Raw genomic sequence first — 18,096 nt, 5'->3', positions numbered from 1 at the left:
CAGTAAAACCAGCCACTAACAGTCATATTCACAATGTACATATGAGCCCAATGGTCATTACTTTATTCCCTAATGGGATTTCTTCAGTTGTCTCGAGGAGATCTCTACTGTACTGTCAGATAACATCAGTGGGGATTCTGAGCTAAAGGAAAATCTCAGAATACTCTCATACCTGAGGCTGGAAGTTGTGAAGTCCCCCGTGAGTTACTTTAAACATCTTTTGCAAGCAAGACAAGGTAACACTGCCTATCTTTAAAGGATAAGTCCAGCCTAATACTAAAATCTCTACATCTACAGACATCCAAGATCTAACCCTAACCTATCTAGCTCTGTAAAGAAGAAATCAGTATACATACCTTTTCTGAACCTGATCCGGTTCAGTCTCCAGCGGCAGAAGCTCTTCAGAGGACACAGCCAACAACAGCTGTGAAATGAATGGGAAGTGACGTCACCCATAGACTTACTATGGGGCTTCCATTGTCGGCTGTGTCCTCCACACCCGCCTCCACAGCAGACCAGAGTGGCTTCAAAAAAGGTATGTATACTGATTTCTTCTTTACAGGGTTTGATAGGTTAGTGTTAGAGCGTAGATGTCTGTAGATGTAGAGATTTTAGTGTTAAGGTGGACTTATCCTTTAAGGAGGATCTTGCATGAAAATGTACGACCTGCTTATGTTGCAGTCACCTACCCCTAATAAAAAATGTCTAGTGAATGCAATAAACAGAACAGAATGAAAAAAAAAAAAGTTAAACCTGAAAGGTTATAGTGAGGAAGGTCAAGAAAAGGAACCAACAAAGCCCCTCACTGAACCAGTGTGAAGCGAACCCCTTTGCGCTTAAGGGTAAAATACATCTTAATGCCTAAGCACAATTTTGCAACTTTTACTAGTGTTAGTAAAAAGGTACATATCATTACAACTACTTTGTGCATCCTGGGGGATTATACCTTGTTTTGTTCAGGACAAATTGGGCTTTCATTTGGTGGTACATGGTAATGGATATCTCCTGATTTTATTTTTTTTAATTTTTTTATTATCTAAGGCAGTGTTTCTCAACTCCAGTCCTCAAGGCACTCCAACAGGTCATGTTTTCAGGCTTTCCATTATTTTGCACAGGTGATTCGCTCAGTTTCACTGCCTTAGTAATTACCACAGCCGTTTCATCTGAGGGAAATCTTGAAAACATGATCTGTTGGGGCGCCTTGAGAACTGGAAGCTTTGAAGGGCACTTCAAAGACATGCTGGTAGGTTAATTGGCTTCTGTCCAAAATTGGCCCTAGTATATGAATGGGGACCTTGGATTGAGGGTAGGGACTGATGTGAGTGTGCGATTTACAGGGTTAGGGACAATTGTAGACACTCATACTCACTCAGGTTGAACTGGATGGACTGGTGTCTTTATTCAACCTTACTATGTAACTATGTAACTGGAGTTGAGAAACACTGATCTAAGGAAAACTTGCCCAACATAGTAAAAAAAAAAAAAAAGCATTTTTTTAATTAAATTTAACTGTATATTTCTTGATACTACCATAACCTACCACCAAAGAACAACCCAAAATAAATTATGTCCCTAACGATCGCAGCAATACGTGTGTATACATATGTGTGTGTTATTTGTTGTTTGTATCCGTAGTACAGCCCAGAAACAATAGTGCGCATTTTGCTTTTTTTATCCTGTCTAAAACACACTGACACTGATACTAATTTAAGAAAAAAAAATCTTGTGCAAAAAAAATACTGACCCTGACCTTGACCCAAACACTAACCCTGGGGCTGACCTAGATCAAACCTTGATCTAGTGGGTTTTTTTTCTACACAATTTTTTTTTTATATCTTTCTGCAAAGACAGAGAAAGATACAATGTATCTGTCTCCTCCATTCACAGAGACAGAAAACACAGGGGCAGGCTTCACAGTGATTGATCACAGCGATCAGGTGACCCAGAATTGTACGTTCCTGGTCCCGGTCGTTAGACTCTCGGTGAAACCCGGTCTCTATGCTAGGAGTGAGCCATGCGGCGCATTCCCAGCACAAAGGGAGATACGCAAACATGCGGCCCCACGGAAAAATGCCCAGTCCAGTGGGGCCGCATATTTGTGTATGGTCGGCATGAAGGGGTTAAAAATCAAGGTAATTAAGTGTTTAATTTGATCACAAATCCATAAAATAAGACTTTATTCCTTAGGGTAGTGGTCAGAGCCATGCAGTTCATTTCTTTATGCCCTCAGGCTAGCTGTACACTTTGAACTGTTGATGTATAGCATTGATACAGCTGAATATTACAGAACCAATTATTGCACAATACATACAGCTGTTTATTCCTGTTGGCCATCATCTGTGCAGTGTATGGAAACAATAGCTTCTTTTAAGTTGGGCTTGGGGAGCAACAGATAGGTCTCCTGCACTCTGAGCTTTTTGCTTTGCCCTTCTGAATGCCTTTTATCCTGGCAGGAGAAAAACAACTTATAAAAACGTGACTAAAGACACATTTTGCAAATGCATTTAGGCGCATCAAGTACTTCGGTGTTCATTCATTCATTCTATTTTCCAGGATATTAATTTATTCTGGCTACAGAAATGAATGAACAATCAAGCGCTAAACGCGTCTATTAAAAAGAGAAAAACTGTGCTTATAACCAATAAAACCAAAACACAAAATATGAAATGCAAAAAAAAGAGATCTAAGGTGCAACTCTGCTGAGAGATATAAACACAGTCAAAACACAATCAAAACATAAAGAGTCGCGCTATACAGTGCCTTGCAAAAGTATTCACCCCCCTTGGCATTTTTTGTGTTTTGTTGCCTCACAACCTGGAATTTACATGGATTGTTTGATGATTTGCATCATTTAATTTACAGAACATGTCCACAAGATTTTTTTTTATTGTGAAGCAAACAACAAATAGGACAAAATAACAGAAAAAGTCAATGTGCATAACTATTCACCCCCCCCCCCAAGTCAATACTTTGTAGAGCCACCTTTTGCTGCTATCATAGCTCCAACTCGCTTTGGATAAGTCTCTATGAGCTTGCCACATCTCACCACTGGGATTTTTGCCCATTCCTCCTTGAAAAACTGCTCCAGCTCCTTCAAGTTGGCTGGTTTGCACTTGTGAACAGCAATCTTGAAGTCTGACCACAGATTTTCTATTGGATTGAAGTCTGGGCTTTGACTAGGCCATTCCAACACATTTACATGTTTCCCCTTAAACCACTCAAGTGTTGCTTTAGCAGTGTGTTTGGGGTCATTGTCCTGCTGGAAGGTGAACCTCCGTCCTACCCTTAAATCACACGAAGAGTGCTACAGGTTTTGGTTAAGAATATCCCTGTATTTAGCACCCTCCATCTTTCCCTCAACTCTGACCAGTTTCCCAGTCCCGACTGCTGAAAAACATCCCCACAGCATGATGCTGCCACCACCATGTTTCACTGTGGGGATGTTTTTCTTTGGGTGATGTGATGTGTTGGGTTTGCGCCAGACATAGTTTTCTTTGATGGCCATCAGACCAGAGTACCTTCCTCCATACATTTTGGGACTGTCCCACATACCTTTTCGCAAACTCAAAAGGTACCATTTTGTTTTTAGCTGAAGTAATGGCTTTCTTAAGGCCACTCTGCCATAAAGCCCAACTCTATGGAGCATACGGCTTATTGTTGTCCTATGTACAGATACTCCAGTCTCTTCTGTGGAACTCTGCAGCTCCTCTAGGGTTACCTTCGGTCTCTGTGCTGCCTCTCTGATTAATGCCCTCCTTGCCTAGTCCGTGAGTTTTGGTGTGCGGCCGTCTTTTGGCAGGTTTGCTGTTGTGCCATGTTCTTTCCATTTGGTTATGATAGATTTGATGGTGCTCCTAGGGATCAACAAAGATTTGGATATTTGTTTATAACCTAACCCTGTCTTGTACTTCTCAGCAACATTGTCCCTTACTTGTTTGGAGAGTTCCTTGGTCTTCATGGCAGTGTTTGGTTAGTGGTGCCTCTTGCTTGGGTGTTGCAGCCTCTGGGGCCTTTCAAAAAGGCGTGTATATGTAACGACAGATCATGTGACACTTAGATTGCACACAGGTGGACATCATTTCACTAATTATATGGCTTCTGAAGGTAATTGGTTGCACCAGAGCTTTTTATGGGCTTCATAACAAAGGGGGTGAATACATATGCACATGCCAATTATCAGTTTTTTTATTTCTGAAAAATAGTTTTATGTATATATTTTCTAATCTTATTTCACCAACTTAGACTATTGTGTTCTGATCCATCACATATAATTCAGATTAAAAAAACATTGAACTAAAGGCTGTAATGTAACACAATAGGTAAATAGCCAAGGGGGTGAATACTTTTGCAAGACACTGTATGTTAAATCAATATGAATACATCAACATAGTAAGGAAAAATTTAACATAATATATTGTGAAAAAATATAATGTGAAGAAAAATAAATAAAATCCTCTTCATATGTGACCAGGATTTTAATATATGTAGATACCATTCATCACCATGTGTAAGATCCTGATTGGAACACCGCCACCATAGTATGGTAAAAATGCCAACTTACCAGCTAGAAGGGACCTTCAGTGAAGTAAGTCAAAAACCCTTGCAGAGAAACACCCAACCAGGGCCTTTCTGTAGCATTCCTATAGGGTCCCTTCGAGACCAAAGTGAAGGTCATCCAGATATTATCTCCATGATTTTATCCCCAGAAATATAAAAGATGGTCTACGTAGTGTAAAAGCGTTTATGGTACGTTTATGAAAACATAAGAATGCACTTACATCAATGTGGTGATAAAAACACCTAAAAACAATCTCGGTGGCCAGCATAAGACAAGCAACCTGTACTTCCAGGAGCTGAGGTACGTGATGATGTCAGCACGTCGCTCCGCCCTAGCATTTTGGCACATTCAGAGCCTACTTTTGGGGTGCACACTATGGGGTTGATTTAATAAAGGCAAATAGACACTTCTGCAAGTGTAGTTGCTCCAGAGCTTAGTAAATGAGGTGTAGCTTCACTTTACAAAGAATACCCAATCACATGCAAGGAAAATAAAAAAACAGCATTTTTGCTTGCACATAATTGGATAATAGAAGTCATCAGAGATCTACCTCATTTACTAAGTACTGGAGCAACTGCACTTGCAAAGGTGCACCATCTGTTTGCCTATAGTAAATCAACCCCTATGTCTTGTTGTTGCACTGCATTGTGTATGTGTTAGTAAGCTCTGTGTAATAAGCTGCCCGGGTTAGAAAGGGTTTAAATCTGCTCACTCTCGGGTGTTCATAGCTCTGCCCCCTTGTGTAGAGCTATAAATACAAGGGGAGGCAGTCTCTTAGGGCTCTTCTTCCCCTTCCTCATGGGAACTGGCAGGAAGCTGTGCTGCAAGATGTAGCTCCTCTAGAAATACGTGGTCACCCTCTTGGGGTACCCATTCGGGGTACTGGAACCAGAGCATGAACCTTAGAAAAGTACTCTCCCTTGCTTAGAGGTATGACATGGGCTAACTAAATTAGAAGGAATTGGAACTGTTTTAGCAATAAACTGTGAAAGTCTGTAATCTGTTAACCCTGTACCTGCAAGAATCTTTAGTAAAAGTTACTAAATGCCTGGTCTGAAATTCCTGCAAAGGGGTGCATGTAAGGCAAGTGTATAAAAAAAACAGGGCTTACATCAGGGAATGTGTACTACTAAAGGTCTCCAAGCAGACAGTGGGGGTTATTTACGAAAAACATTTTCACGTTGCACTGCAAGTGCACTTGGAAGTGCAGTCGCTCTCAAGCTAAGGCAATGTTTGTCATCTCCAGTCCTCAAGGCGCCCAAACAGGTCATGTTTTCAGGATTTCCCTCAGATGAAACGGCTGTGGTAATTACTAAGGCAGTGAAACTAATCAAATCACCTGTGCAAAATAATGGAGACCTTGAAAACATGACCTGTTGGGGCGCCTTGAGGACTGGAGTTGACAAACACTGATCTAAGGGGTAGATCTGAAATGAGTGGAAGCTCCGCTGATTTTATCATCCAATCATGTGCAAGCTAAAATGCTCTTTTTTATTTTCTTTGCATGTCCCCCTCAGATCTACAGGAATTATACTTTCAAGTGCACTTGTAGTTCAAAGTGGATTTTCCTTTAGTAAATAATACCCAATGTCTCAAGTGGAAGATCAGATTGCCATTGCCATGAGTAACCAGTAGTATGTTTGGTGCTTAAACAGCCAACCAGTGTATGTACAGTGTGAATAGCAAGGATAACAGTGTGCTCTGGTGACGATTGAATGCAACTCTCTCCCTAGCAGCCGATGCCCCAATGTATCAGGGACTGGACCCGTGCCATGGAGCCCCTATGTATCTAGCTGTATGTCACGAGGAAGCTGCATGTCTAGCAGCATGAATTGAGGTGACATCAAAGCTGGGCTGGAGAGCGGGATACAGTCTCCACGGTATGCCCTCACAAGTGCTGCACAATGTAAGGAAGACTGTAAACAGTTAGTCAAGTGTAACGTCGCTGTGAAGTGAATAAGACACGAAGAGTTGTGCCACAAAATGTGCCTGCTTCCCCTTTAGGGCACCTTAAGTCCTGCCCCACCAGCATTTTTTCTGCTCAAGCGCTTCTCTCCTGAACCCACGAGTGATGTTTTTTTTTTTTTCTTTCAGCCTCTAAATGCTTTTCTTCTAATTCACCTAAAAATGTCTATGTGTGCATGGCCACATAGGCGAACAAAGAGGGACGTTTAGAGGCTAAAAAAAAACAAAAAACCTCAAACACCCATAAAAGCGGCCTTTTTTTATGCCCATTGTGCATGAGGCATAAAGTAAAAGCAGACAGGTTATGGTGAGATGGGCCAAAAGAAACCCAAAAGCCTCCCACTGAACCAGTGCAAGTTCAGAGCCTTCTTTGACCAGAATTTATCAATAGGTCTCATTCCATCATAAATCCCCAAAATAAAGGGATTTTTCCTCATTTTAGGTGGAGCCATACACCTCAGATTGAGGCTGCTTCCTGTAGACTCTAGTGACATCACTGGACCTCAAAGCTCAGGATCCCAAATTTTACACACCACCATGTGCATTTTCATGCTAGGGCTGATTTAGAGGGTAGGGAAACTTGTAAATGTTTTTTCCTGTCCTGTTTGCCTCTGTCCTTAGCTTCATGGTTGCCTTAATTCTGGTTCCTGTCCAACTGTAACGTTTATCAGTTTACCAGATAGATGGTCCATTCACTCTTAATGGCACCCGCACACATTGACAAACCATGCGTTTCAATGCAGAACAATTTTTTAGAGAGTGTCAGGGACTTCTTTCCCGGCAATTCTCGTGGGTAGGACAGCCCATTGAAATGAATAGCCTGCCTTATAGGTGATGTTCATGTATGCATAGGGGTGAACCTAGACTCACCCCTGCAGTGGTACTTCCACTGCACTGCAAGGGTTAAATGCTAGTTTTAGTCTAGGGCACATGTGTCAAACACAAGACCCGGAGGCCAATTCTGGCTCTCCGGGCCATTTCATGTGGCCCTCACGCTTCTCCTGTGGCTGCGGCGACCCCCTCGTTGTTGACCCCACCTTGTCTCAGCAGTCAGCAGCAGAGAGGTGGACAGATCACCTCCATCACATCCTGTGCTTCGCCATGCAACGATGGAGAGTCCCTTCGCTGCCCCCCCCCCTCCCTGTCTCAGCGGGCGGTGCAGACAGGAAGACAGAACTCCTCCTACAGATCCTGTGCAGCCACAGCTCCCCCTCATCTCCACCACTGCTGGTCTCAGCATTCAGCCCTCCTCTGGTCCTCCTCCAGACCCTGCACTTCTTGCTTCCTAGCTCCACCCCCAGCTTCTTCCCAGCAGCAGCACAAGGAAAGGGGGTGCAATGTGATGTAAGGGTGGGTGGGGGACTCTGGACTTCTGATGGTGGGCGGGCTCTTGACATCTGATGTAAGGGGGGGGGCGCTCAGGACATACTCTAATGCCGCGTACACACGAGCGGACTTTTCGACAGACTAGGTCCGACAGTCTTTCCGACGGACTTTGCAGCGTAGGACCGCCGGACTTTCAAACGAAACTTGGCTACACACGATCACACCAAAGTCCGACGGATTCGTATGTGATGACGTACACCGGACTAAAATAAGGATGTTGATAGCCAGTAGCCAATAGCTGCCCTAGCGTCGGTTTTAGTCCGTCGGACTAACATACAGACGAGCGGATTTTTCAACCGTACTCTAGTCCGTCGGAAAGATTTGAAACATGTTTTATTTCTAGGTCCGTTGGACTTTTGGGGAAAAAAGTCCACTGGAGCCCACACACGATTGAATTGTCCGACAGAGTCCGGTCCGCCGGACCAAGTCTGCCGGAAAGTCCGCTCGTGTGTACGCGGCATTACAGATAAAACTGAACCTTGGAGGGCACCCAGAATGCTGAGGCTGCCCTCAATGAAATTAAGTTTTACACCCCTGGTCTAGGGGGAACAGAAACATCAGTTTTACTTATGTTGTTACTCGCTCCCCCAGCAGTTAGTGCTCTTTCTTTCCTCCCTGGGTTGTGGGCAGGCCCTCAGTGTCCTGACTTAAAATGCAGGACTGCTGCTCCTGCATTGCACCTGATGACCTTGCTGCAAAGGCTAGTTATAGGTTGGGGTGGTTGCCATTGTTTGTTCAGTTGGTGAATAGGTGTGGGGATGCACCGGCCATTGTGCCCTTTCTGGGCTCCCTCCAGGCAAACCTGCCCCTAATCTATCTATTGCTATATGTGCTCCAACTTTTCAGACTCTCAATATCATAGAGTTAGGACCACAGTAAATTGTGGCTTACACATATGTTTGCAAATGTGTGCGACTAAACACCTTTTTTTTTTTTGCGTGAACTAATAGACAGGGTCAATTTGGTTTTCTTGCAGGCTAGCTAGTAAGTTTGTTTTTGATGTGCAATGTCCTTTCATGTGCTCCTTCCTGCAAAGGCTAGTTATAGGTTGGGGTGGTTGCCATTGTTTGTACAGTGAGCATTTAACCTCTATAGTGTGGGGATGGCCTCAACGCAAGTGTAGTTTTGAATTTTTCAGTTCAGCTTTAACCTGTCTCTTTGAAGTATAACTATACTTTGTTATGGAAGAAGGTAAGTACAGTAATACAAAATGACCCAAATCACCAGAAAACTGTATTGTTATTCTGCATACAGACTGACGATCGCCATTGGTGGTTATCCAGGAGAAATATTAATAACTTAGTCTCCTATCTTCTCTCCCTGTCTGGCTTGCTGTTCTTTGCTTGTAATTATGCACTTTGTGACCTGAAGAACGGCCTTGTCTTGTAGGTTTGGTATCTGCTAGGATGGGTCTGTTATCTGCAAGCCAAGGAGCCCGAAGAGGAAGAAGCTTTCAAGGACTCTGCCAGGATGTATCTGAGGAAAGCCAAAAAGGTAGACAGCTGCTCTGTGCATATCTTGATCCGTTCCATCCCCTGTGGTTCACCTGTCACTGGAAGTAAGAGCTTCAGTTCTTACCTTCTTAAATGAGAAATGTGCACCAAGGCTAGGATGTATAAAACATTCTTTCGTTTTTCTTTTTTTTTTTTTTGAAGAAAAGCAGATGCAGCAAGATACGTATTTGTGTTTGTATTTATGTGTGAATATGTTTTTATTGTTCATCGCTGTGAAGTTGCATTTGTTCCTTTTAATTATGATCAAAAAGATTTGAAAGGGAGCTGGTGAAATAGTTTTCGACAAACAAGAAAGGGATTACTTTCAGGCGTGACAAAATCTTGCTTATCTTTCCCTTTTGGTTGAAACATACTTGCCTGGAAATAGAATACTTTATTATGTTTGCTTTGTATCAGGTTTTTTTTTCTGTTGAAGCTTTGTTTTGTTTTGCAAGGTTTTTTTCCTTTTTTATTGTCAGGCAAAGTGATTATCCAGTTGATGTTTAAAGCTTTCTTGTGGCATGAGCAATCTACACAATGCTAACTGGGGCTAACCTATTAAAGGTGGTACTTAAGCTGCTACACGGGAGCCCAAAAAGTCAGTGGGGGCATATAAAGGGTACAACTCTCTATAGTGTAGTGTAGTGATATGATATTTATAATAATAGTAGGTGGCACCTGTGTAGGTGACACTTTGGTGTTGCTGCACAAGAGCCCAGAAAGTCAATAGGGGCATATAATGTACAGCTTGCTGTAGTGTAGCAATATATGATATTTTATAGTCATGGAAGAATAAGAAGAGGAGTTTGGGACTTTAGGTGAGGCATGTGACACCCAACTTGGTAAAAATTAATTTTGACATGTTTATTTACATAAACAGATAGCATAGCGCATTGCAGTTTATACACGCATGGGTATTAATGATTTTATTTATATACACTCCAATGACATATTGACAATTCATATATGTACATAGATAACAACGTAGCACAATGCAGTAGCCAATTATGTAAACCAATTATACTCCATGTGATAGAATCAGTTAAAATGGTAAAAAATTACATAATAGTCAAAGTGGAAAATGAACTGTGAATTAGGGACATGGCTGCATCCAATAAAGCTTGACGTGTTTTGTGGATTCACACCACTTCCTCAGGAGCAGATGCATTACATATATATCAGCTGAGATTCAAAACATGTGGTATTGCAAACTGAGGGCTGATGTGAGTGTCTGTCCCGGGAGTTGTGGTGATAGGAACCCACGGGAGAATCGGGCACACATATATCTCCGCGGGAGGGTGAGGGTCACCATCTGTATTCTATGATGATGCAAACTGATAGCTCCAGAAATAATCAGAGTATTTCCACACTGTGGTGTGCAATGTGCCCAAATCTGTGGCTGAGAGAATCCACAAAACGTGTTAAGCTTTATTGGATTGGATGTAATTTTCTTCCATTTTAACTGATTCTATCACATGGGGTATAATTGGCTTACATAACTGGCTACTACATCGTGCTACGTTGTTATCTGTGTACATTTATGAATTGTCAATATGTCATTGGCGTGTATATAAATGAAATCATTAATACCCATTCATTTATAAACTGCAATGTGCTATGCTATCTGTTTATGTAAATAAACATTTCAAAATTAATTTTTACCAAGTAGGGTGTCACGTGCCTCATCTAAAGTCCCAAACTGTTCTTCTTATTCTCATATTTAGAGATGGAGGCGCATGAGTACATGCCTTTCATTTAAAGTCCCAAAAAAAACCCCTCTTTCTAGCCCTTTTTAGTAATGGAAGGTGGCATTTGTGTAGGTGACATTTTGCTGCTACATTAGAGCCTAAAAAGTCAATGGGGGCACATGAAGGGTAAAGCTCACTATAAGTTTGTGATATATGACATTCTATAATGCCCTGCGCAACACAGGAAAGACAAGGGGGATTAGAGAGCTGAATGCATAGCTAAGGATCTGGTGTAAGAGGATTTTTTAGAGAACTGGGCTAACTTCGCATTGGGGTGCAACCTATATGCTAAAGATGGTTTGCACCTAAATGGAAGGGGGTCTGCTGTGCTGGGGGAGAGGTTTATGGGAAGGCTGGAGGATTATTTAAACTAGGATTGAAGGGGGGAAGATGTATTAAGACTATAATGGGGCAAACAGATCACACAGGGCTCAGTTCCTATTGGTGGGTGGAATGGGGAAAGATGGGGGAAGAGCTATGGCAGATGATAAGAAGGTTCCCATGTTACAAAAAATCATGGGAAATGGTACTATTTGTACCAAAATAAAAAATATGCAAAATACGTGCGCAAAATGTGACAACGTATTAAAGTGTTTGTTCCCCGGTGCCAGAAGTCTGCCAAGCAAAATACTGTTTGTGATTTGGAGGCTTTAGTGCATTAGGAAAACTATAATTTAATTGGTATTGCTGAGTGTTGCCTTCATTCTTCACATGACTGGGCTATTATTATTCCTGGCTATGCTCTCTTTCGGAGAGACACGGTAAAACATGAAGGGAGCAGTGTCTGTGGGGAGTGATCCCAAAGCGAGTGTGAAAGAGGACCTAGTTAATTGAGAGTGTGATGAGGCTGAAGCATTCTGGGTAGAGCTGCATATGGGTGTGCTTACTACAGAAATAATAATTGGGGTTTGTTTTAGACCTCCAGGTGTTAATAAGGAGGTGGAGACTCAGCTCCCTGAACAGATAGAAAGGGCTGCAAGGGCTGGGACAGTGATAATAATGGGGGTATTTTAACTACTAATTGACTGGAGTTATAGCACTGCGTGAACAGTTAAATGGCAAAAATGTATAAACCCATTACAAGACCATTTTATGGTACAATTCATAGAGGTCTTGACTGGGAATGATGCTCTGCTGGACCTGGTAATCTTAAATAATGCAGAGCCGATTACTAATGTTCATATAAAAGAACATTAGGTAGCAATGACCATAACATTATTGTGTGTAATAGCTGTAAACAACAAGCACGTGCTGAAAAGATAACACTTAACTTTGAGAGAGCACATTTTCCAAGGATGAGGGCTGCTCTCTAAGACTTAGACTGGGAGGGAATACAGTAATACCTTGGATTATGAGCATAATTCATTCCAGAAGAATGCTTGTAATCCAAAGCACTCGTATATCAAAGCAAGTTTCCCCATAGGAAATAATGTAAACTCAGATAATACGTTTCACAGCCACTGCTTGTCTATGCAGTACCACATGTGGTCAGAGGTGCGGGGGCGCCGGAGACGCTCGGAGACTACTCGGAGACACTCGGGAACGGAGTGTCTCTAAATGTTGCCGAGTGTCTTTGAGTGGTCTCTCAGTGTCGCCGGCGCTCCCGAACCTCTGGCCAAATGCGCTACTGCACACCCCAGAGGCTTGAATCCTGCTCGTCTTGCGAGACAACGCTCGCAAAGCGAGTCAGGATTTAAAAAAAAAATATAGCTCGTATTGCGAAACGCTTGTAAACCGCTTTACTCGCAATCCAAGGTTCCACTGTATTGGCATCCATGAACACAGAACAGAAATGGGAATTCTTCAAATCCACTGTATGTGAACACACTGTGCAATATATTCCCATGGGCATCAAATTTAAAAGGCAAAAAATAAAACATATATGGCTCACAGACAAAGGTTAAAAAAGCTATAAATGATAACAAAATAAAATGAAGGAACACTATCATCATTTAAATATTACAAGGAATATAACAGAATATGTAAGAAGGAAATCAAGGCAGCAAAAATTCAAAATGAATGACAGATTGCAAAAGATAGTAAGACAAACGCAAAGTAATAAGTAATAATATTAGCTTAATATTAGTAATAAGCTCTGCATGTAGGCCCTTCACAAAATAATCTAGAGTGGGTGACTCAGGACAAAGAGAAGGCAAATTTATGAAATACCTTCTTCAGCTCTGTGTATACAAAGGAGCATTGTGGAGCTTCCATCAGATTAACTATATAACTATATAGTAGGTGGGATCTGTATAGGTAAGACTTGTGCTGCTACACAAGAGCCCAGAAAGTCAGTGGAGATAAATAATAGTATAGCTTGCTGTAGTGTAGTGATACAGTGTATGTTATTTTATAGTAATAATAGGTGGCACTTGTGCTGCTACCCAAGAGCCCAAAAAGTCAATGGGGCACTTAAAGGGTACAGTTCACTGTAGTGTAGCGATATATGATATTCTATAGTAATAGTAGGTGGTACTTGTGTTGCCACACAAGAGCCCAAAAAGGTAATCAGGACACCTAAAGGATACAGCTTGCTGTAGTGTAGTGCTATATGATCATCTATATATTTTATGATCTGCTATATCATAAAACAGTGGTCTCCAAACTGCGGCTCTGGGGCCGGATGCAGGCATTTGTTTGCCTTTATCCCACCCTTGAGGCATAATTCCTGCCACTGACACCAACAATGGGGCACGATTCCTTCCACTGCCACCAACTAGTTCTCCCCCCCAATACCAAAGATTGGGCATCATTTACTCCCACTGGGCACAGTCTGGCTCCACTAAAGTCTAAAGCACAGTAAACTGTCCCTATCTTTAAACACAGAAAATCCAATGTTGGTTGAGCCGATTATAAAGGTTCTCCTCCAGGGGTCTTCAAGTATATGTTTCCAAAGTATTCGCAATGGAAGATACATAAAACCAAAAGGCTAGCAATAGAAAATGATCATAGGATAACAAAAATATCAGGAAACAGCACTTAAAGTAATCTACACAATCCTTAAATAAGGCAAAATATATCATATACAGTATCAACCTTGGAGTTGCTGAAGATATCTGGTGTTTTGTGCATAGCTCTATTTCATAAAAAGGCAACATGTAACCACAGATAAAGAAGGGGGAACAAATGGAGAAGGATGAATGAGGAAGGATGATAAAAACTGAGAGTAATTATCAAAACAGGTTCTGCATCCAACTCACTTCAACATGGAAATGTGTTATTTGGAAGGCCAAGCTGTGAGTGATCCCACAATTCCCAAATTTGAAAATAATTGTTCTGCCTATCCCAAATCTTAGCCACTTCTTCAGATTTGATATATCACCACTCCAGTCAGAAATGGCTAGGAAAGCATCAGGAGCGGATTACAGTCAAGGCAAATACACTCTGCTTCCAGGTATGAGGGAGCATGTGACCACCGGCCATGATGCAGTGCATAAGTCTAGATGGCCAGCAATCGGGTCCAAGCATTGTCAAGTAAAGAGAAAACATCATTAATCCTAAATAAGTTTCAACAGTATCCAACATGTAGCTTACACAGGGTTTGACTCCTGGCTCCGAGGAATGTGAGTGGGTCAGGGTTGGGCTAACCAGAGTCTTCTTAATGCCAAGCAAGGCAGAGGCAGAATGGTACAGTAAGGTCGACAATGCTGTAATAAAGCTTTAAAAGTTACTTCAGCATTGTCACCCTTCTAGACTTCAACTGTGCATAGGCATGCTGCTCCTCATCATGGTGGAAATACAGTGCAACACCTACAGCAGTGGTTGTCAACTTATGAGCTAAAGGGGGCCTCAAATGCGACCCCTGACTTCACTAAAGGGCCGCTCAAAATATTTAGTGTATGTAATGTTTGAGAGGACAGTCAGAAACTGATGACCACTAGAGAAAATTAGGGGTAGAGAGTGTGGACATGCTACATTTTGCCTGGGGATGTGCTACAGAAGACAATATGAAACTGGGAGCATGTTACATGAGACAAGTAGAGGTCAATGCTTATACCCTAATCAATGTTCCCACTACAGACTGCTGAGGTCCAAGGGCCATACTTCAAATACCAAAGGGCCGGAGGTTGGTCACTTTTCAGAGCAGTTTCAACCCATCTGCAGGCCCACTTTTAGTGAGGAAGAATGGAAGAGGATGCAGTTACATACCTGCTAAAAATACATCTAAAAATATATTTTTAGGAGATTAAAATTGAAATTGGCTCAGGGCTGGTACAGTGTTATTATGCTACACTTTCCTTACTTTCAGGTCTTGCCGTGCTATCTACTTAAAAGTTTTTTTTATTCGGCTCATCATATTCATTCATATCTATCTATATATCCTAAAGCAGAGCACATTGAAAATAAATGATTCATAGCTTATTTAAGATAAAAGAAAAATTAGGTTTTGTAGTGCTACTTACCTTGAATCCAGGGCTGTCTTTTTTTTTTTAATTGTTTAATTAACAAGTTTTACATGTAGACACAAAGACACAGGATAACAAGTAATAATCACCATCATTTATAGGTAATGCAAATATTCACTGTCATTAAAATTGAAATGTAAATCAAGTTAGGATGAGTTATAAAGGGCCAATTTAAATACAGAGATATTGGAAAATCCATCTAGATAAGAGTATTGTTTATCATATGTACTATTCGGTTTCATTGGTATATATTATCAATATCCGTAAGGGGTACAAAAGCATAACAAGACATCAATGATAGGAGGTCATAATCAACTCTTAGAGGAGTCCGCGATATCCCAAGGATAAATTGACTAAACAAATCAGCTATTACTTAAATAGGACTGTAGGTTTTAGAGCTATATTTAGATTCATCCCATGCCTTCCATGTTTGTGAAAATTTATGTGATGAACCCTCAACTTTGGCTGTTAGGTGTTCCATTCTCCGTATGTCCGACAGGATGGAGAGGGTTTGCAATAGAGTGGGAGAGTCGGTAGAAAGCCCCAGGGCTGTCTTATACAGTGCTTTTTTTTCTGGCAGTAGATGTCCTCAGTCTTCCAGGTTGATTGACAGCAGCACAGGGATAAGCTCTTCTCTCTGTCACTCTGCTTTCTTCTCCTATCAGCATGCTCCTTGTCAGCACATGAACACTGCATGAACACTGTGCTGCTTTTTTACTGTCGCACCCCAGCTGTGCTGTACAGGGGACTGCAAGAGGCCGATACCAGGTAAAATGTAGGCACTCACACTGCTATTTCTATACCACATTTAATGATGTATTAATAATTACAGCACTACATTAATTTGTATGTTTAATATCTGCCTGGAGTTCAGCTTTTAGAAGTGTAATTATTCATACACTGTTCTGTGCCCTTTAGACTATTATTCACAGTAAATGAGTGCACAGGGTATGCCACTGCGTTCATCTCACCTCCCTTCCTTGTCTTTATTTACATAAATGGGGAGACGGGTAGTACAGAACAGTCCACTGCAATATCTTCCCCCTCCTCCTGTTCCCTCTCTATGGTGGATTCCAGTCCCTGACATATGCTATGTGAATCCCACACAAACAAGCCACAAATACACTGTAGCGCTTAAGAATCCCGCAGGTAGATCATTAACATATAAATGGTTTGCAGTTAATTTGTGACTATAAATAAGCTGTTCCTTTCCTATTGGAAGGCAGCGTTCTTCATCTTGGCTCATGTTGTCAGTCAAGTACACCGATGTCAAGAGCAGATCTTACGAGGGATTGAGTATCTCACTTAACATACAGATAGGATGAACACTCGAGATTCCAGCAAACCATTTAAATTGTATGAGCGCAGAACCTGTAAATCCCATTCCTTATTATGGACGAGCTTGCCTAATGCCATGAATGCATTGATGTAGAAGATTGTGCCAATATGCTTTTATGACAGCAAGGTGGGTGAGTAGAAACTCCCTGGGGGGCACATTGTTATTGAAGTAAAGTCACAAGCTTTCTATAGCACCAGCTACATAAATGGCAGTACATGTGGTGAGCTGTATAGAGACCGAGATGAGCTGAGATGTATGGCATCAAAGAAAAGCATTCTATATATATATATATATATATATATATATAGTACCTCACATTTCACTTTTGTGAGTGATGTGTATATGATATATATATATATATATATATATATATATATATATATATATATATATATCTGTATTACCACTATGTAGTGCTTACCCCAGAGGAGCTGCTGGGAATAACCCAGGTCTCCCTTACCTGTTCCCGTATACCAACTCCAAAGCACACCAACAATATTTAGGCTCAGTCTAGGGGTGTCTTTTGAAGCTTTATTGCGCTTTATTGCAATACTTAAACATAGACAGGTAGAGGGAAGAGGGTGCAGGATACTCCATAACACACAAGTCAACAGAGGCAGACACATTCTGCTCCAAAGCAGCCTTAAGTATTGGTGGAGGTAAAGGGGACAGCCAGCAAATATGAGATTCTGTTAGAGTAGTCACAGTCAATGAAACAACCTCTGGCATCTAACCCTCAAAGCACCTGCACTCCTCTAGGCAAGGTCTCATGATGTCCAGAGAAAGCTCCCAACCAGCTTCCCTGTGACACTCTTTAGTGAAAGCTTTCACAGGCAGTGTCTTTCAGGAGGTTTCTTTAAAGTGTAAGTTCTCCTTTACAGAAAATCTGTAAGGTGAACTTACACTGGACCCCCTCCCCACCCCCCCTGGTCCCGCTATCTGGGAGTCCCGCGATCTCCTGCTGTGAGACATTGTGTCACTGCTTCACTGGTCCAGGGGTTTGAAATCCCCACGGCTTTCTTGCCTCGTCTTCAGAGCTGGCAGAATGGGCTTGGCAGGGTTCTGATTGGTCAGCGCTGACCAATTAGAGTAGCTCTTATCTGTACACGCTAAGAGGTACGTATAGGGGATTAAGCCGTGAGGATTTAAATATCGCCGGACCAGTGAATCGGTGACCCGATGTCTCACAGCGGGAGATCGC

The 18,096-nt window shown here is 41.8% G+C and overlaps 1 protein-coding gene across 2 annotated transcripts in view; it reads left to right on the top strand.

Moving 5' to 3' along the window:
* Window positions 1–18,096, top strand: part of LOC141144213 (uncharacterized) — a 731,403-nt gene that overhangs the window by 601,026 nt on the left and 112,281 nt on the right. For both annotated transcript variants that reach the window (XM_073629665.1, XM_073629666.1), the window contains exon 10: window positions 9,299–9,403. In XM_073629665.1, the coding sequence (XP_073485766.1) occupies window positions 9,299–9,403 (105 nt within the window). The remainder of the gene's footprint in view (window positions 1–9,298; window positions 9,404–18,096) is intronic.

Source organism: Aquarana catesbeiana, linkage group LG05 (assembly GCF_042186555.1).
Source record: "Aquarana catesbeiana isolate 2022-GZ linkage group LG05, ASM4218655v1, whole genome shotgun sequence".
Taxonomy (NCBI): Eukaryota; Metazoa; Chordata; class Amphibia; order Anura; family Ranidae; genus Aquarana; species Aquarana catesbeiana.
Note: the sequence above shows the minus strand (reverse complement) of the source record. Positions and strands in the feature narration are given on the sequence as shown.